This window comes from Natator depressus, chromosome 7 (assembly GCF_965152275.1).
Source record: "Natator depressus isolate rNatDep1 chromosome 7, rNatDep2.hap1, whole genome shotgun sequence".
NCBI classification, from domain to species: domain Eukaryota; kingdom Metazoa; phylum Chordata; order Testudines; family Cheloniidae; genus Natator; species Natator depressus.
Window position 1 is genome coordinate 29,665,976 of NC_134240.1, and position 19,076 is coordinate 29,685,051.

The 19,076-nt window shown below is 59.0% G+C and overlaps 2 protein-coding genes across 3 annotated transcripts; one reads left to right on the forward strand and one right to left on the reverse strand.

Moving 5' to 3' along the window:
- The first annotated feature begins 2,220 nt into the window (after window positions 1–2,220).
- BBS1 (Bardet-Biedl syndrome 1) lies at window positions 2,221–13,649 on the forward strand. Of its 2 annotated transcripts, XM_074957825.1 has the most exons (17): window positions 2,221–2,365; window positions 2,873–2,949; window positions 4,884–4,918; window positions 5,263–5,535; window positions 5,761–5,807; window positions 6,172–6,210; window positions 6,951–7,023; window positions 7,293–7,424; window positions 7,582–7,688; window positions 8,111–8,231; window positions 8,537–8,695; window positions 8,968–9,037; window positions 9,333–9,491; window positions 10,073–10,206; window positions 11,775–11,909; window positions 11,988–12,074; window positions 12,297–13,649. In XM_074957825.1, exons 1-17 carry the CDS (start codon window positions 2,331–2,333, stop codon window positions 12,381–12,383), a joined length of 1,770 nt encoding a protein of 589 aa, XP_074813926.1. In that variant the 5' UTR covers window positions 2,221–2,330; the 3' UTR covers window positions 12,384–13,649. The 2 variants fall into 2 exon arrangements, with proteins under 2 accessions (XP_074813926.1, XP_074813927.1); XM_074957826.1 differs by lacking the exons at window positions 11,775–11,909; window positions 11,988–12,074; window positions 12,297–13,649 and adding an exon at window positions 11,628–11,766.
- CTSW (cathepsin W) lies at window positions 12,899–18,211 on the reverse strand. Its single transcript, XM_074957827.1, has 11 exons — window positions 18,107–18,211; window positions 17,380–17,446; window positions 16,781–16,894; window positions 16,461–16,594; window positions 16,070–16,169; window positions 15,394–15,474; window positions 14,708–14,830; window positions 14,215–14,279; window positions 13,998–14,088; window positions 13,804–13,862; window positions 12,899–13,238 (listed from the first exon to the last, which is right to left on the reverse strand). The coding sequence occupies exons 1-11, from the start codon at window positions 18,194–18,196 to the stop codon at window positions 13,125–13,127; spliced, it is 1,038 nt and encodes a 345-aa protein (XP_074813928.1). The 5' UTR covers window positions 18,197–18,211; the 3' UTR covers window positions 12,899–13,124.
- Window positions 18,212–19,076: the final 865 nt, after the last annotated feature.

A 19,076-nucleotide genomic window follows, 5' to 3' on the forward strand; every position in this document is an offset into this window, starting at 1 on the left:
AATTTAGACAGATTTAACTTTGATCTCAGAAGCAATTTCCACAGCCATTTGAAGGGCTTCCCTGGGGAAGTGGAGGGATTCACCATCGCTTGGAGGCTTTAACGGGACATCTTACTTAATCCAGCACCTGGGAGAAATGATACAGCCATTGTGTGCTGGAGGGGTTGGGCTGGAAGGGTGTGGTAGTCAGTTTTGACCATGGAATCTCTAAATCCCCCTGTTCATTCCTTTTCTTCAGGGACTACGGGGAGAGCAGCCTTGCCTGCAACACACCCCTAATGTTTGCAGGTCTGCAGTTAAATGACTGTAATCAGGGATTCAGCCAGTCACCCGCAGTAGATCAAGATGGAATTTTTTCTTCCATGCACAAGTGGACACATTTATCTGGGTTTTTTCCCCCTGCTTTCCTCTGATGTGTCAGGGAGTAGCCACAGCTGGAGATGGGACAGCAGATGGGTGGCCTGGGCTCTGAGAATCTTGTTCAGATGCTTGACTGAGGGTCTTACCCAGATGTTTGGGGTGCAGCTGATCACCAGTTTTGGGATCAGGAAGGGATTTCTACCAGTCAGATTGGCAGGAACCTTGGGGCTTTTCCACCTTCGGCTGCAGCATGGGGCACGGGTCGCCTCCTGGGATCAGCTGGGCATGGCTCATCTCAGCAATTCCCTGTCATCACAGGGAATTTGGGTATTGGGGGGGGCCTCACTGGTTCTCTGGGGCTCACAACAGGTTAGTCTCCTGATGGCTGAGATGCTTTAGTCTCTCTCAAATCTTGGGGCCTCATATAGGAGAAACTGGGTGAGATTTAACAGCCTGTGATAGACAGGAAGTCAGACTACATGATCTGCTAGTCCAGGGATGGGCAAACTTTTTGGCCCAAGGGCCACATCGGGGTTGTGAAACTGTATGGAGGGCCGGGTAGGGAAGGCTGTGCCTGCCCAAACAGCTTGGCCCCCACTCCTTATCAGCCCCCTCCCACTTACTGCCCCACTCAGGTCCTGCCCCATCCAACACCCCCCCCGCTCCTTGTCCCCTGACTGCCCCCTCCTGGGACCCCCCGCCCCCCTGGGACCCCACCCCCATCCAACCCCCCCTGCTCCCTGTCTCCTGATTATTCCCTCCACCCCCCGACCCCTATCCACACTGCCGCCCCTAACCCCTCCACCCCGGCTCCTGACTGCTCCAACCCCTATCCACACTCTTGCCCCCTGACAGGCCCCGCTGGACTCCCATGCCTGTCCAACCCTCTCTGTTCCCCGTCCCATGACTGCCCCCCGCCCCAACCTCTGCCCCATCCAACCACTCCCCGTCCCCTGCCTGCCCCCGGGGTCCCCTGCCCCCTTATCGTGCTGCTCAGAGCAGCAGGAGCTCGCTGCCCGGCCGGAGCCAGCCATGCCGCCAAGCTGCCCGGCAGGAGTGGCAGGCCAGAGCGATGGCGGCATGGCAAGCTGAGGCTGCGGGGGAGGGAGAACAGCAGGGGAGAGGCCGGGCTCTAGCCTCTCCGGCCCGGAGCTCAAGGGCCGGGCAAGACGGTCCTGCGGGCTGGATGTGGCCCACGGGCCGTAGTTTGCCCACCTCTGTGCTAATCCCTTCTGGCCCTAAATTTTATTAAATTGACTCTGGATCCCAGCATGCCCTCCCCCTGCTCTAACCCATCAGACCCCACTCCCCTCCCAAAGGATGGTTAATATCTCCTGCATGTCCCTTTCCTATCATGTCACAGGGCGTGATCCTCTTCCTGCAGAAGCATCTGGGCCCAGGACTCAGCTCAGCTGGGATCTCCAGGGGCGAGACCATTGCATTTCAGCCTCTCGGTTTCAGAGAGTGGCCCGGCTGGCTTAGGGGGGAAGGGGAAGGGGAAGGGGCTGCTGGCTCTGACCTGGGCCCAGGGCTGTGGGAGGGACTGGCTGGTGCAGGGATATGGGATACAGGGCCTTTCCCCTCCTGGGGACGCTGGCCCTGGAGCCTGTACTGTGGGGCAGTCAAGTTGGGGGTCCCAGCACAGCTCCTAGGGGGACCATCTCCCTTGGAGGCTGGATCCAGGTGGAAGTCAGGCTCTTGGGGTGACTCCTCCCTTGCAGGAGCTGCTCTGCTGTCTTCCCGCCCCCCGTCGCCGCGCGCCCCAGATTCATTGGGGGTAGATGTGGGGTGGGAGGCGGGGCGGAGACAGTCCCCACACATCCGGAACCCTGAGTTGCTAGGGTTGGTCTCCCCCGGAAGGGCCCTTTTGAGTGAGACACCGTATCTGGCTAGGGGACTGTTTTCCAGTAACTCCCATCCACAGCCGTTGGTTGCCGTAGCAACAGATCCTGCCCGTCCTGGAGCGGGACATGGCGGCCACCTCCTCCTCCTCCAGCAGCGAGAGGTGAGGGGGGTGTTGGTGACCCCTGAACCCCTCTTTCCTGGGCCTGGTTAGCTGGGGGTGGCAATGACTGTGATCCTCTTCCCAGCGGGGACGGGCTGGGGCTGGGTGCCAGGACTCCTGGGTTCTCCTCCCAGCTCTGAGAGGGGAGTGGGGTCCAGTGGTTAGCATAGGGGAGGGGCTGGGAGCCAGGACTCCTGGGATCTCCTCCCAGCTCTGAGAGGAGAGTGGGGTCTAGTGTTTAGCGTAGGGGAGGGGCTGGGAGCCAGGACTCCTCGGTTCTATCCCAGCTCTGGGAGGAGAGTGGGGACTAGTGGTTAGCATAGGGGAGGGGCTGGGAGCCAGGACTCCAGGAGGAGAGTGGGGTCCCGTGGTGAGAGCAGATGGGGAGGGATTGGGGCTGCTGGAATTTCTGTTCCTTTTTTTGATTGAAATCTATCCCAGTTTCTCACTGTCATTCTGTGTCTACCTGTCTCTTTGTGTCCCCACCCTGTCCACATCCCCCTCCAGTAATGAAGCCAACTCCAAATGGCTGGATGCCCATTACGACCCCATGGCCAATCTCTACACGTTCTCCTCCTGCATCGGTAAGTCCAGGATCCTCCCATAAAGTGCCCTTAGCTGAGAGAGCTGGGGAATGGTCCAGTGGGATTCTCCTGGGTGGAGGCCCATGGAGTGGTTAGAGGTGGGGAGGGAGGGGGAAAAGGGCCCGGAGTTCTGGCTCTGTGAGATGAGTGAGGGCTAGTGGTTAGATTGGAGGGGGACTGGGAATCAGGACTTTTAGTTTCTATTCCAGTGGTTATAATGTGTGCGTGGTGGGGTGCTGAGAATCCAAACAGCTGGGTTCTGTTCCTGCCATATTGTCTCTGTAAGTGCTTATATAAGTCCCTTCCCTTATCTGGCCCCCACATTCTCCATCAATAACTTAGTGATCCATCCATCAACATCAATAACTTATTCTCCATCAATAACCTTGCAAAGGAAGCTCTTCTCAAGGTCACTTAAGCACATGTGGTGCTGGCAGATGGCAAAGCATAGTTATGTACAGATACATGGGATCTCAACGCTGGGAATACGAAGTAAACTCTCCCCTCCCTCCCACCCAGGTTTGTTAACACTCATGGGGATGGGAGCTCTTGTTCTCTCCATAGTCGCCTCTCTCTCACAGTGACTGTGTGAAACACCCAGCCACAGCAAACAGGATGTGGAACTTACAAACGGAGGGAAAGGCAATGAAGGGGATGGTCTGATGCTTATTTAAGTCTGAGGCCTGATGCCCGGTTGGCAGGAAAGTGTTCTCCGTTAAAGATTTAACCCCCTCCCACTCTTCAGTGACAGAACCCCAGCTCCACATCTCTAGGTCCTCCAAGGAGAACTCACTGGAAAGCAGCTGTTGCCTTCCTGATAGTGCTGGGAAGAAAACCTTATAACTGTCTACATTATCCCTTCCCAGAACTGGGGATAAACCCACGTGTTCTAGCCCCGAGCTCTAACCTCCTGGACTCCACTCACCTCCCAAAGCTGAGGTTAGAAGCTTGATTCCCAGCCTGCCTCGGATTACCATTAAATAACTAACTGTAGCGCGTAGCAAGCAGCCCCGGCTGCCAGGGCCCTGTGTAATCCTTCTAATTGTTGTTTGCAGTGTAGATGTAGCTGTGTCAGTCCCAGGATATTAGCGAGACAAGGTAGGGGAGGGAATATTTTTTATTGGACCAACTTCTGCTGGTGAGAGAGAGAGACACACTTTCAGAGTACCTTTCCCACACCGGAGGAAGAGCTCTGTGTAGCTTGAAAACTTGTCTCTCACACCAACAGAAGTTGGTCCAATACCTTGTCTCTCTAATCAATTCTATGGCACCTTGCCTTCCTCCTGTCCACCACTAACATCCCTGGGAGGGGGAGATAGATGGGAGCTGTGCTGCTAGGGATAATGACTAATACTGCTGGGCTCACGCTAGCTAGGGCCAGTGGAGGGCCACCCATTACAGGGGTCTCAGACACTCTCCCCTAGGGCATATCCCCCAACCTTCCATGCCACTATGGACATTTGTGGGACCCTGCTGAGAGCATTCCAGAGGGGAACCGGACACACAGCAGTGATAGACACAGCCCTGTGGTTACAGAGCACTGAGCATAGTGGTTAGATAGTCTGCCTTCTTGAGCTGAGGATAGAACCCAGGAGTCCTGGCTCGCAGTGATGCTTTTACACTCCATGGTTCCAGAGCCCCTTTTACCTCAAAGTCCTTCAAATTATTACATGGCTCTGGAGCACAAGCCTCCACAGTTGGTATGGAATGAGCCAGCACATCTGCGAGGAGAGAACACCTCCTACTACTCCCACCCCCACACACTCCCTGCAGCACAGTGCCCCCTGGCATCATGCTGGGGCACTGTGGTTAGCATTCACTGGGAGGGGAGAGCATCCCCTTGGTCTCCCATGCAGATACTGGGCATGGCTGGACCTGCTTAGCGGGGGGGAGGTTGTCAGGGATGCTGACTCCACATCTCTCTTTTGTTCCAGCCCTGGCTGACCTGCATGGCGATGGAGAGTACAAGGTGAGGAAGGATGGCCTGCCTGCCCACCCCAGGCAATGGGCCTACCCAACCTGGTATCCCCTCCCTCCACCACCTCCCAGATCAGCCCCCTGGGCCTGGTATCCCCCACACTCCACCCTGGCTTTGGCTAACCCCCCAGGGGCAAACAGCATCTGGATGGGGAGTGTGTCTCTTGGGGCAGGGTGGGGGAAAGCGTTCAGGGTGGGGGTGAGCATTCTGGGCCGGTTGCCTCTCTGGGCAAGAGGCAGTGAGGGTGTCCGTGCCCAGCCCAGCAGGTGGGAGCTGCCCTGTGGTGGGGGATGAGGACCCCCCAGCACTACCCTTTGTCTCTGTCTACCCCCCAGCTGGTGGTGGGTGACCTGGGCATGGCTGGACACACCATGAGGCTGAAGGTGTACCGGGGCACGGGGCTGGCCAGCGAGAGCACCTTGTTGGACCTCCCGGCTGCCGTGACCACCTTCCTAATGGACCAGAATGAGCCACGCACGCCTGCCGTGGCCGTGGCCTCCGGCCCATTCATCTATGTCTACAAGAACCTGCGGCCCTACTTCAAATTCACCCTGCCCCCCCTGGATGCCAACCCCCTGGAGCAGGACGTCTGGGAGCAGGCCAAAGAGGTGAGCAGGTTGGGGGTGGCATGGCCAGCCCAAGGTACCTGTCCACACCCCTGCCCCACATCAAACCAATGGGCCCACCCCTCCCTGGCACTCCACATCAGACCCAGCTCTGGGAGTGGGGTCTAGTGGTTAGAATACAGAGGCTGGGAGCCAGGATGCCTGGGTTCTATTCCCAGCTTGTAGTCATGTGCCTTCCCATCTCTCTCTGTCTGCATCTCTTTCCAGGACATGATCGACCCCCTGACTCTGAAGGAAATGCTGGAGGGGATCCGGTGAGTGGCTCTTCCTTCCCCCCATGGACTGTCACATCACCACGCCCCCCAGAAACTCCATCCTGGTCCCTGGCTTAGCAAGTGCTGGGAGCTAATGCCAGAGGCATTTAACATTCGATCCCTGGGTGTGGACACTGAGGAGATCCTTGAGGTTAGAGCTGGGCATGCTGAAAGCCAGGACTCCCAGGTTCTATCCCCAGCTCTGGGAGTGGAGTGGGATCTAGTGGTTACGGTAAAGTGGGTGAGAAATCGGGACTCCTGTGTTCTGTTCCGGGTTGTGGATGGTAGGGTCTGTGATGGTGAATGTATCATACTGAGTTTCTGTCCAATGTCTTCCTCTCTGTTCAACATCTTCGTGTGTCAGGGACAAGGCGGAGATCCCCCTGTCGGTACGATCACTGAGGTAAGACCATATGGTACCACTGAGGGCAGGGAGTGGCATGAGCACCTCACCCTCCAGCGATTTCCTGGCTAGCACCAAAACCCTGGGCTGGGAGCTCTAGGAACCCAGCTTTTTCAGGGATTGGAGCAGGAAGATTGAGGCTGGTGGCCAAGGGAGAGGGTGTGCAGGGGTCAGGGATGGATCCTGGCAGCAGAGAAGCCCGGTGCTGTAGGGAGCACAGGCTGGAGGGGTGGGAATCAGGGAGGGATCTTGGCAGTGGGGAGGCAGGGCGAGTGGGGAGCACAAGCCAAGGGTGGGTGGGGATCTGGGAGGGACCTCTGGTGTGGGGAGCACAAGCCGCGGGGTAGGGATTGGGGAGGGATCTTGGCAGTGAGGGGGACGGGTTGTGTGGGGAGCACAAGCCACGGCGCGGGGATCGGGGAGGGATCTCGGCAGTAAGGGAGGCAGGTGGTGTGGGGAGCACAAGCCAGGTTGGGGGGGATCTGGGAGGGACCTCGACTGTGGGGGAGGCAGGTGGTGTAGGGACCACAAGCCAGGAGGGTGGGTGATCTGGGAGGGATTTCAGCAGTGGGGGAGGCAGGTGGTGTGGGGAGCATAGGCCGGGTGGGGGGACATTGTCCCAAAGCTTGGAAGGCTCTCAGCAGCAGAGCTCCTGTTCTAAGTGGTACGGGGGACACTGTGGACGAGAGCAAGCTGTGTCACTATCCCACAATCCCCTTCTCTGTCTCCCCAACCCCCAGGTTCCTGGCCCAAGATGTACCAGAGATGGAGAATTTTGTAAACCTACATAAGGGGCAACCGATCAAGCGCCAGGTGGGTCCTGCCCTGCCCTGGGTCTCGGGGAAACTCCCCAGTGGATCCTCCCAGAGTAAGGGACTCAAGGGGATGGGGGTTGGAGAAAGGGAGTATTCTAGCATTGCCAGTTCCCCACTGATGACCTGTGGGTCCCAGCAGGGCCTTCCGGGTACCCTTCCTTCCCAGCATACCCTCTGGGGAGACTGGCACTGCCCTCCGTGGGTAGAGAGGGAGACTGGGGAAGGGGGAGAGGTCCATGCCCCTCTCATGCCCATCTCCCTATCCAGACTGTCATCACGTGCATGAGCACACTGAAGAAGAACATGGCAGATGAGGATGCGGTCAGCTGCCTGGTGATCGGGACAGAGAGCGCCGATGTCCTTATCCTGGACCCTGAGGCCTTCACTATCCTAGCCAAGGTGAGTGGGGTGCCAGGTGAGGGGGTCCCTATATAAACAGTCCCCGCATCCCACCCCAGAGGTGGCTGCATCTCAGCACCAGGCAAGGGACCCCTGCTCATATATAGCTCGTTCCCACGGGTGTGGGGCTGCCCCAGCTTTCCATTTGCTGTTGCAGATGACGTTGCCGAGCGTGCCAGCCTTCCTGGACGTGATGGGGCAGTTCGATGTGGAGTACCGGGTCACGGTGGCCTGCCGGGATGGGAGCATCTACATCCTCCGCAGGTGACAGCCAGCCGTAAGGGGTGCTTGGGGCTGGAATGGGACAAAGGGGAAGGCAGGGGAGTGCTGAGGAACATCAGATAAGGAACCTGCTATGTCTCCCCCTCCCGCCAGATCAGATCTATGGTCCTTTCCAGCTTGGTATTCCCTTCCCTCTCCAATCAGATCCATGGGCCCATCCCAATACTCTGCCTCCCTGCTGCCCCACTGCCCAACAGCCACCAGTGCCAGGCCCCAGTACCTGAAGGTTTAGTTTTGCTGTAACATTCCTGTTGGTGAGGCCTGTCTGTGCCCATTCCCTCGGCCCAGGGGGTGGGGAGGGTGACTGGAGCCCACAAGGCAGGAGTGGGAGGAGGGGATTGGGTGGGGCAGCAAGCACTGTGGGGGGCTGGCACTGACCTGTCTGCCCTCCCTTCCCACTCCAGGGAGTCCAAGCGGCCCAAGTACTGCATCGAACTGAGTGCCCAGCCCATGGGGCTGGTGCGGGTACACAAGAATATCGTGGCCGGCTGCTCCGACGAAACCCTGCAGGGTTATACACAGAAGGTGGGTGAGGGCACCCCCTACGGGGCACTAGGGGTGGGGCAGCTGGGCAGGTCTTGGAACCTGTGTGCCCCCAGATCTACTCCCTACACCACCTGTTACCAAGGCGCCTCTCCCTGGGGGCCAGTGGGAGATCTCCATGGCTCCATTCTAAGTCTAGTCTGCTTAGGGGGCCAGTGTCACAGGGGTGCCACACAAGGGATCCTTGTATAAATAGCCCCTCTGCCCCACCCCAGAGTCAGATAAACAGCCTTGCACCTCACCCCAGAGATGGCTACATTTGAGTGCCAGATCTCTTTCTCTTACAGGGGAAGAAGCTGTGGACAGTCTATCTGCCAGCCCCACTGATGACCATGAGCCTCCTAGATCATAAATCACGCGGCTTCCAGGCCGTGATGGTAGGTCTGGCCAACCAGGAGGTGCACATGTACCGGGATAAAAACCTTGTGGACGTCATCCGCACCCAGGTAATTTCCCCACCCGGCAAAGCCAGTGCCGGGGTAATGCAGGACTCTTAATGCAGGACTCTATCCCAACTTTGGGAGGAGAGTAGGGTCTCATGGGTTAGAGCAGGGGGCTGGGAGCCAGGCCTCTTGGGTTCTATCCCTAATTCTGAGAAGGGAATGGGATCTAGTGGGTTAGAGTGAGGAGGCTAGGAGCCAGAATTGTGGGTCTGGTGGTTATGGACACTGGCCGAGCTGCCTTATACCCCATTACGCCCTCCCTTGCTCCCCCACAGGACGTGGTCACCAGTATTTGCTTTGGCCGCTATGGGCGTGAGGACAACACCCTGATCATGACGACTAAAGGTGGGCAAGGGGCGTGCTGGGTGGGCACCATTCAGTTCCATGTGCTGCTGTGCAATACTGAATGCACCCTGCAGGGGATGCTGTTGGCTGTAGGCATCAGCTGGGCTCCAGCTGGTGGGTCAGGAAGGAATTCAACTCCTGTGGGACAGTGCAGTGCAGCGAGGGGCATTAACGGGACCAGCCACTACTGGAGACAGTACACCACGGGAGATGGGCCCATGGGTCTGATCCAGGAAGACGGGATTCAGGAGCTTTGTGCCCATTTGTACTCTATCCTGGTTATCCCACTGCCTAGGCGGGGGGCTGATCATCAAGATCCTGAAGCGCACAGCCGTGTTTGAGGAGAAGGACATGTCACTGGGCCCTCCTGTGGCCCAGAGCATCCGACTCAGTGTGCCCAAGAAGACCAGGCTTTACGTGGACCAGACGCTGCGGGAGCGCGAGAATGCTGTGGGTGAGTGGGGCAGGAATGGTGGGTTGAGGAGGGGGACTGCTTGTGGGCAGATTGGGGAGGGAGCAGCTGGGAGTGTAGGGGAATGAGTGGGGGAAGTGGAGATTGGGGGTGGGAGGCGAGGTGGGGCATCTCCCACTACATTTTCCATGCCCCCCCGAACATGGGTCTCCTCCCATGCGCCCAGCCATAGAGCCACCAGTCCCACTCTGAGCATCCACTATAGGAAAGATAGAAGCCACTGGCCTGGGATTTACTTACCAACTCAGCATGTTAGTGCAAATGCACGAGCCAGCCACTGGGGGGTGCTGTGCTGCAGGGAGCAGGATGGGGACTCAGTGGCAGGCACTCTTCCCGCAGTCAGTGCTGCCCCGATGCCCCAGGGGGCACTGCGCTGCAGGGAGCAGGGGTGGGGGCTCAATCGGGGTGCTGACCCTGGTGCCGCAGTGCCACACTAAGGGGCACTGTGCTGTAGATAAGGCATAAAACCAAGATCCGTTGTGATTGGTAGAGATCCCCCTTGTTGATTGGCTGCTGGCCCCAGGCTGACTTTCTGTCCTCGCTGTCCCTTCATCCCTCACCAGCCATGCACCACGTGTTCCAGATGGACCTGTACCGGCTGCGGCTCATGGCAGCCCGGGCCTATGTCAAGGCGCTGGAGTCCAGCCTGGCGCCCATCACATCCACACTGCAGGAGCCCCTTAAGATGAATGCAGTGGTGAGTGGGTCATGGGGACACCAGACCCTTGGAATGAGAAGGGTATGGGGCATTTGGAGGGAGCCAGGAGACGGGGTGAGAAAATTCAGGATTGTGCAAGCGGAGGCTGGGAGCCAGGAATCCTGGGTTCTCCACAGCTCTGGGGGCGGGGGCCTAGCGGGCGCGGGGCTGGGCTGTTTTCCCTGCTGTGGGTTGTCCCTGTGTGGACTGTTTTTTAAATCCTGCTCCCATCCTGCCCTGCAATACTCGCTCCCGCCTTGTTTCTTGAATTTTTATCCTGCTCCTGCTATTATGGCAGTGGGACCCATGGGATCCCAGTCCCGCTGCAGGGCTCTAAAATTGCCCCAGTAATGGCTGAACGTGCTGCTTTCAGCAAATGTCTCCCCACCAGCACCCTTCTACTCCCTGTACCCCGTGCAATGGGATGGGAACCCCCTGACCCTCTCAACTCCCCCATTTAGAGGGATCGGAATCCTCATCCCTACAAGGGGATGAACAGCCTCTGCATCTCCCCTTCCCCACGCACAGGGATTAGAAACCTCTAACCCTCCATGCAAATGGCTGGAGAGCCCCTGCATCATCATGCAAAGGGGACAGGAAGCCATCCCCAGGCACAGGCAGGGAGAGTTCCCACTGCCACCCTTAGCTCTGCGCTGCTGCTGTCGGCGGCGCTGCCTTCAGAGCTGGGCGGCCAGAGAGCGGTGCCTGCTGGCCAGGGCATTCATGTTGTTTGCAGTGTGGAAGGACTATGTTTTTAATCCTGCCCCCATATTGTTTCTTGAATTTTTCTCCCGCTCCCGCTGTTATGGCAGCGGGACCCTCGGGATCCCAGTCCCGCTGCAGGGCTCTTGGTAGAAGCTCATGGTCTAATCACTAGACTAAGCTGCCTGCTTTGGCAGGTCACTGGTGGGAGAGAAGCATCTGATTTCTCTGCTGCCCAAGGCGGAGGTTTTGGGAGCGCAGCAGACAGCGCCTGCGAGGCCACTACAGGATGCTGCATGCACTTGGGGGGCTGCTCTTCCACGAGGTTACTGACCCACTGGGGAGGGGTCAGCGAGGAGCCATGCGAACAATGCCAGACTGGAAACCCTGGGCCTCAGGGAGCCCTGGTGGAAGAGTTCCTCTGAGAGAAGGTCCTGGGGGGGGCTTGATTCCGGTCTCTCTGCATGGTGGGGGGATTTGTGGGAGCAGGGGGTTCATGAAGGTCGCAGACAAAGTCTGAGCAAGAGCCAGGAGCCACCATCAGCCACAGCCAGTGTTTAACAGGGAGAGGGATTTGCCCTTCGAACAACGGGAGCAGGGAACTCTCCATCGCTTGGGGGCTTCCAATCCAGAGGCGATGTGCCTCTAGCTCACTGAGCAGATCTGGGCTGAACTCGGGAACGGAGGGGATGAGATTTGGGATTCAATCGTCTCTTTAGATTTCCAGGGGGTCCTTTCTTGTGGCTCCTGTGATGGAGAACCCCCCAACCCCAGGCTACCTGGATTGGCTGTGGGATCAAGGACTCCTCTCCCCCTTGCACTGAACCTGTGCTCAGGATCTACCCCCTCCCCACCCCCACCCCCAGGTCCAGGGCATCGGCCCCACCTTCAAACTGACCCTCCACATTCAGAACACGTCAGCTGGGCGGCCTTCCATCAACCTGCTGGTGAGCTTCCTGTACGACCAGAGCCTCTATGCCATGAAGAGAGCCTTCTTCAAGGTACCCCCACTCCACAACACCTCTGACCGCTCCTATGGGCTCCTGCACTCTGACTAACTCAGCTTTGTCTCCCTACAGGCCCCTATGCTGGTCCCGGGACTGAACTACCCCATTGAAACCTTTGTGGAGTGTCTGAGTGACAAGGGGATCTCGGACGTCATCAAGGTTTGTACAGGGACACCCCATCCCAGAGAGATGCCTGACCCTTTAAAATGCTCCCACCTCCCTCCTGCTGTGGGTGGGTGTGTGTGTGTGTGTGGGGGCGGTAGGACCCAGAGGTGGCTGCATCTCAGTGCCAAGGGAAGGATCTGTGTATAAAGAGTCCCTGCACCCCACCCCAGAGGTGGCTGCATCTCAGCGTGGGGCTCTCTGTCTCCTCTCTTGCAGGTGTTTGTGTTGCGGGAGGGCCAGAGCATGCCCTTGCTGACTGCCCATATCAACATGCCAGTGAGTGAGGGCCTGGCTGCTGCCTGAACCGCCTCTGAGGGGCGATGGAGACCAGAGGTGCAGTAGATCCCATAGGAACCCTCACTGGATCAGAGCCAGGACTGGGAGCCGAGGCCCCCTGCTGTGCAGTGACCCACGAGCTGCCCCCACACTGCTGATGTGGGACCATGTAGAGGGGGTGTCGGGGCTGCCGTCCCCACCCCAGCCTGGGGTGCAGACCCAGCTGCTTTGTCTGGGATCAGGCCAGCTCCTTACAGCAGAGGGGGCTGGGGGAGGACTTATGCCTGGTTTGATATCAAGAGCTGCTGGAGGATGGTGTGTTTCTCTCCCATCCACGGCCCTGGGGGTAGCACCTAGAAACCCCCTTAGCTGTGATCGTAGCATCCCAATAAAGCCAGGACAGTTGCTGTACCGAGGGTGCTGGTGTGTGGAGTGTGCAGCGTGGGGGGAGTCAGGGGTGGTACAGTCAGGTTAACAATTCAGCAACCTCCCCCAATCAAAGGGGCCACACACATAGCACATAAAATCAGTTTAATGGCAGTTTCGTAGGCCCCTTTTGCTGCTGCAGCAAAGGGAAGGAGCATTCACTTGGAGGCAGTGTTGCTGGAAGGGCTGAGCCCAGCTCTGGGTACCTGTGGGTATGGAGCTATAGCAGTCTGAGTATCGAATGTATTCCCCCATCGCACAGCGAAGGCCCATGGCCCCAGTTATTTCTGTCTTGGTGGTGGCAGGGGAGTCAGCAGGCTCTCTGCAGCAGCAGCACCCCCTTCAGGGGGGGCAGTGGACTTTATGTCCCGGGACCCCAACGCGGTTGACGGTGGCTGTTACAGGGAACATGGTGATGCCACAGGCGTTCCTGCCGCGATAGAGACGGTAATAGCCCTGCCGAGGGGACACGCAGTTAGGGACAGATGGTGTTGGACAGCCTTTCCTCACCCAGGGCTGCTCTACACTGGGAACTTACATTGGCATAGCTCTATCTCTTGGGGGTGTAAAAATCCACACACCCTGAGAGACGTAGCAGTGCCGACCTACCCCTGCAGTAGCCTGTGCTAGGTGGATGGAAGAATTCTTCCGTCAGCCTAGCTCTTGCCTCTCAGGAGGTGGATGAACTTCAGTGACAGGAGAACCCCTGCCATTGGTGGAGGTGGCCGTGCAACTGTGTCGTGGTAGCGGTTTAAGTGTAGACATACCCTCACTCAGCCTTTGCATCAAACTGGAACGGGGTCTGAACCTGGACAGGGAGTGTATAATAAAAGCCCACATCTCACCCCAGTGGTGGCTGTGTCTTAGTGTTAGGCAGGGGATCCCTGTTTAAATGGTCCCTGCACCCCACCCAGAGGCCATCTCTGTAGGATCCCACAGCACAGCCTCCTTCAGACAAAACCAGCCCATGCACCCACAGATAGCACCGCCCTGTGGGCAGCCCCATACACTCCCCACTCACCTTCTCTCCCCAGTCTTCCCCCCAGGAGTTCTTGATGACCCAGTACTGCCTTCCCTTTACTGCAATGAATTGATGAAGAGAAAGGCACAGTGGTCTTAGAGTGCTTTTGACAGCTGAGCCCCCTGCCAAGCCCCCAGTTCATTTAACCCCATCTCACCCAAATCCAAACCCTTGTACCGCCCATCTCCACTCACCATCCCCGTAGCCAACCAGCAGGGCAACATGATCCACCTGGTCTGCATTGCAGTTCTTCACCAAGGGCTGTGAGATGCCCTTTTTATAATGCTGCAGAGGCACAAAAATGAGCAGAAAGTGAGTCAGGGGGAGAGGGGCTTAGTGGGCAGGTCACCATGGGATGGGCTGAGTAGCCAGAAGGCTTCTCCCGCATTGCTACAACTGGGAGGCACGTACCTTCATGGCAGCTGAGTTCAGGGTAACTGTGATTGGGCCCTCAGTTGCGACGTGTGCAGCTATTTCTACAAGAGGAAACCCAAATGTACTGGGTGGGGAGGAGGACCCAGGAACAAACACCCCTGACCTAGGCATGGCCCTACCAGGCTGCTGCTGTCCCACACACTGGCTACATTGGCCCTTGCCCCTCCCTGTGTCCTCTGGGCCCTCTGCATCCCTCACATTCCCCCTCTGCTGCTCAGAGCTCTCCCAGGGTAGGTTTCACACACATCAGCCCAGGCACAGCTGCCTGGAAACTGGCCAGGTCTTGATCCGTTCTGCCCCCACCCAGGCCCTGCTTCTCCCCCTCCCCCCCAGCCCTCTTTGTTACCCCCTAATCCTGTTCCACTCCCCTCACTTGCTCCCTTTGCCCCCACCACTCCATCCTGGATGGCCCACTCCCCCCTGTCCCCAGTGCTGGCCCCACCCCAACCCCTCTCCCCACAGGCCTCACCCTCCTCATCTCCAGGTAGTGTCTGGAAGCCCTGGATATAGGCAGCCGGTTCATACTTATTGAGGTTGTGGCATTTCTCCTGTCTCCCTGTGTAGGGGTAGGCAGTCTCGTTGGTCAGTCCACCTGGGAGGGAGTGTATGTGAAAGGTCTGGGATGGGCCCAGAGCGCCTCATTCCCTGCTCCATCCTTCCCCTGTTCTGGATTCAAGGATCAGAGTAAACCCCCTCCCCCCAAATTCAACCTGTCACAAAGAGTGGGGCCACAGCAGGGTCTTGGAATGAGGAGGGGTCTCCCTTCCATATACAGTATTGGGAAGATTGCTCCTGGTCTGGGTCAGGGTCCATGCAGCACCTGTCATGATGTGGGCCCCCAATCTCGGTCAGGGTCTGCGCAGTGTCTGGTGATGGGGACTGCAGACTGGGCTGGGGTCTGCACAATGCTGGGGGCCCCAATCTCAGTCAAGGGGTCTGTGCAGCACCTGTGGTGACGGGCCCGAATCTGGGTCAGGGTCTGTGCAGTGCCTGGCACGATGGGGGGCCCCAGTCTGAGTCAGAGTGAGTCTCCATGCACTAAAATATCCTCACAGTAAACAGTTGTGAGGGGTGAATAGGGGACAGTCCAGGGGGATGTGGGGGGTTTATTGCCTGCAGAGCAAAGGACCACACGTCCCTCCAGTGCCTACATACGCTTGTTTAGCACCGTAGTGAAGGCGTCCCACACGTAGCCCCCGTTGCACCCCACTCCGCACCAGCTGCAGTCCAACACCTCTGCAAGGGAAGTAGTGGGTGAGCACCAAGCCATCTCCCCCTCACCCCAGTCAGACCCTGGGATCCTGCTCCTGCTGGGTGGCGCACACAGGCTCATTCCACAGCGGCTCCCAGCGGGGTGATCAACCCACCCCTGGATGGAGAGACTCAGCACTTGCCACCCCCTGCTTTAACATCTGGTGGGGGAGAGTTCCACAGGCAGGGCTCAGCTGACAGTAGACTGGGGGTTGGGGAGGGGATCCGAGCCTACAGGGAGGCAAGTCTGTGGTGGGGCTGTCCCCAGGCCCCCACCCCAGTGATTGCAGATGGGGTGCAAATATACGAAACCCAGTGCATGGGGTCATGGTCCCTGTAAACCCCACACACCCAGCCTGCTCCCAGGTCCCTCAAGGGTTACAAGCTCCCAGTTTGGGACAGGAAACGAAGGAGGTACTTTACACACACACAGAGGGATTCTGGGCTGGGAAGGGGGAGGCGCTTAGAACATCCCCAGGCGCCCCCTCCTCTGTGCCCCATTCACCTGCACACAGCAGGGCAGTGCTGGGGTGCCCTGCCCTGTTCCAGTCAAGGGGGCGGGGCTCCCCCCAGTCCCTACCTTGCACCGAGAGGTTCCGGGGCTGGTGGAAGTGGATGTTCCAGAGGGACTCGATGTTGGCGACGGCAGCAAAGGCCCAGCAGGAGTGGCACTCCTGGCCCTGCAGAGAGAGGGGTGAGGCCCAGCAGGAGTGGCACTCCTGGCCCTGCAGAGAGAGGGGTGAGGCCCTGCGTGGCGCTAGGAGGTGCTGTGCTGTGGGGCAGGAGGGGGCGCTCTCCCCAGCCTCTGCGCTGTCCCCAATGCCCCAGCTGAGGGAGGGGACGACAACTGGGGTGAGCAATGGGGAAGGGGGCGTGGAATGATTTTGTCATTACTAAGCCCCCCATAGCACCCCCTATCCTGCCCCATCTAACTGTCTGGGGGATTCCCAACCCACCCGTCCCACAACTACCTGGTTCTTCACGGCGGTCACAGCCCCTGCCTTCCTCCAATCACAGGACTTAGGGAATTTCTTCCTTGGGCGCCGGGGGTCCTGGTGCATGGTACGGGGCGGGGGGCTCCAGAACATCCCCCGGAACTCCTCATCTGGGGAGACAGAGGGAGATGGTGCTGAGGGGGTGCTGGAAGGGGGAGTGAGGAGTGCAGAGTAGGGGGGCAGGGGAAGGGAGGGGTGCAGAGTGGTGGGGGGCAGGGGAAGGGAGGGGTACACAGCTGCAGGGGAGAGGGGTGCGGCGCTTGGTTAGGTGCTGGGCGTTGGGGGTCACTCCCCACCTGTCCAGTCGCTGAAGCGGGTCACCCCGTACTGCCCTGTGCCCTGCTCCGTCTCCTGCAGCCGCCGTGCCGCAAGCAGGCTCTGCGTGAAGATCCCGAAGCGTCTGCGCTGCTCTGGAGGGAGATGGGGGGGTCACGAGTACTGGGGGGCATGACAACCCCAGCCAGTGGCATCGGACATCCTGCCCCTCCCACCCCCCAGCACAAATCGGGGGCGTGAATTTTCCACCCGTCCAGCGCCTCTTTCCGCTGCTAGCTGCAGAGCCGAGCCACAGGGAGCTGGGTGTGAAACCAGAGGGACGGAAAGAGCGACACAGCAGCAACCCCCGCCCTCCCCCTGCCCTCACGCGGCCCTGGGACTTGGAGGGAGGGGAGCATGCAGCCACAGGGTAGGCAGCTCACACCAGCCGTGGGCAGGCCAGACTCAGAGGTGGCTGCTCACAGAGGCGTGGAGAAGGGGATCGGGCTGGTCTGTGCACTCCCGCCTCAGCCCCATCCATCCCTCTGCTGCCCCCCGCCTTCTCCCCATGGTAACAGCCTCCAGGAAGAGTCGCCTGCCCCCCACACCGACAGCCCCCCCTACCCTCCCTGTCCGTCACCTGCGGGGCTCCTGTAGGTTCTGTTGAACTGAATCATAAAATCCTTGAACATTCCAGTCACCTCAGCCTGAAATGGACAAACCAGCAGGATGGTGGGCAGCAAAGGGGCATCCCAGCAGCCAGTGCCCCTGCCTCAACCCCCACTCCCAGCCCCGGCTACCCACAGCCCTTCTGGTGCCCCCCAGTCCGCACCCACAACCCCCTGCTATCCTACCACTGGGCTCCCTCCACCCACAGCCCTGCTAGTGCCCCCCCAATCCTCTCCCCCAGCCCCCTGTTGGCCTAACCCTGGGCTCTGCGCCTGCTCCAAGCTTTGCCCATGGCCCTCAATCCCCAGCCCCTGGCTATTTCTGCTTTGGGGTGTAGAGTGGAGCCCACTGATGTCTGGGGGGACATACCCATCAGGGTGAGTGTGTGTTGGGGTGTGGGGGGGGGGAGCACGTGGAGCATGGGGGAGAGTGCAGAGGATGGCATGTGAGTGTGCAAGGAGCATGAGGCACAGACTGGCCTATAGTGGTGGGGAATGGCTAAAGGACCTTCCCCTCGCGAGGGTGCTGGCTCCAATTCCCGTCCCTGGATTCGCCATGCATGCACCAAGGTGCTGGGTCTCAGCACAGTAGCCAATGGCTCTTGGCACAGACACGCGGTGTCTTCTCTGTCCTTCTCTGGCTTTCAGGCCCACTCCGCCCCAAAACTACTCCCTCCAGGTGTGTCCTCCATCCCTTACCTTGCTGAGTTCAGGGGGCAGGACAGAGCCAGCTGGGAGGGCACAGACCCCCAGCAGCAGGAGGCAGGGACTCAGGACTCCAGGCCCCATGGCAGTAGCTGCTCTGTGCCTGCCCAGGCATCCTGTGAGGGGGTTATATAGGCAAGGGCAGGCAGAAGAGTGACGGAAACCACAGAGCAGAGGAGCTGCAGGTGTGAGATCCGGGGACGGGGTGGGGGGAGATGGCGGGTGGGGAATCCAAGGTGTGGGGGTTGGGTTTCAGACCCCCAAGCAGCATCAAACCTGCTCCTGTGCCCTCAGGGTCTGCACCACGGAGGGGGACAGATTTGGGGACAATGGGGTATTGTTCCATCCATTCCTATCACTCATCTGCTCTGCTACATTTAGCCCAAGGCCCCATCTCCCGGTGACCCCCCACCCCCATGGGAGGTACCAGTCCTCCAGAATCCAGGGACCTCAGGAACAAAGATGCTTATGGCAGCCACAGCACAGAACCTCTGTCTGGGGCTGGCCTGGCCACGCTGGAATCCAGCCCGGATGCCTGGGTCTGCACCCTGAGTCCAGGGAAAAGGATCAGCCATGACCCCCAGGTAACACTGCACTGGAGAGATGAGGCATATAGCACCCCCTACTAAGCCCCCCTGCAGCTCAGCGACCCGTCAGGTCTACTGGGGTCAGCACTGATTGTGAGGGGAGAGTGCCCCCTACTGAACCCCCCCCAGCTAGCCTGGCAGGACCTGATCAGAGACTTGACTGAGTCCACCCCCACCCCGCTGCAGCCTTGAACAGGTGCAGGCACTGAGCTTCCAAACAGCTAATCACCTGACAGATGTCAGCCCCGCAGGGCCCCGCCCCGAGCTCATTGTACCCAGCACCACAGGGCTCTGTGCTTCATCCTGACACAAGCAGCCCCTGCTAGCCCAGCCCTGGGCTCCCCCTGACTCTGCCACTGCTCCCCCCCCCGTGACAA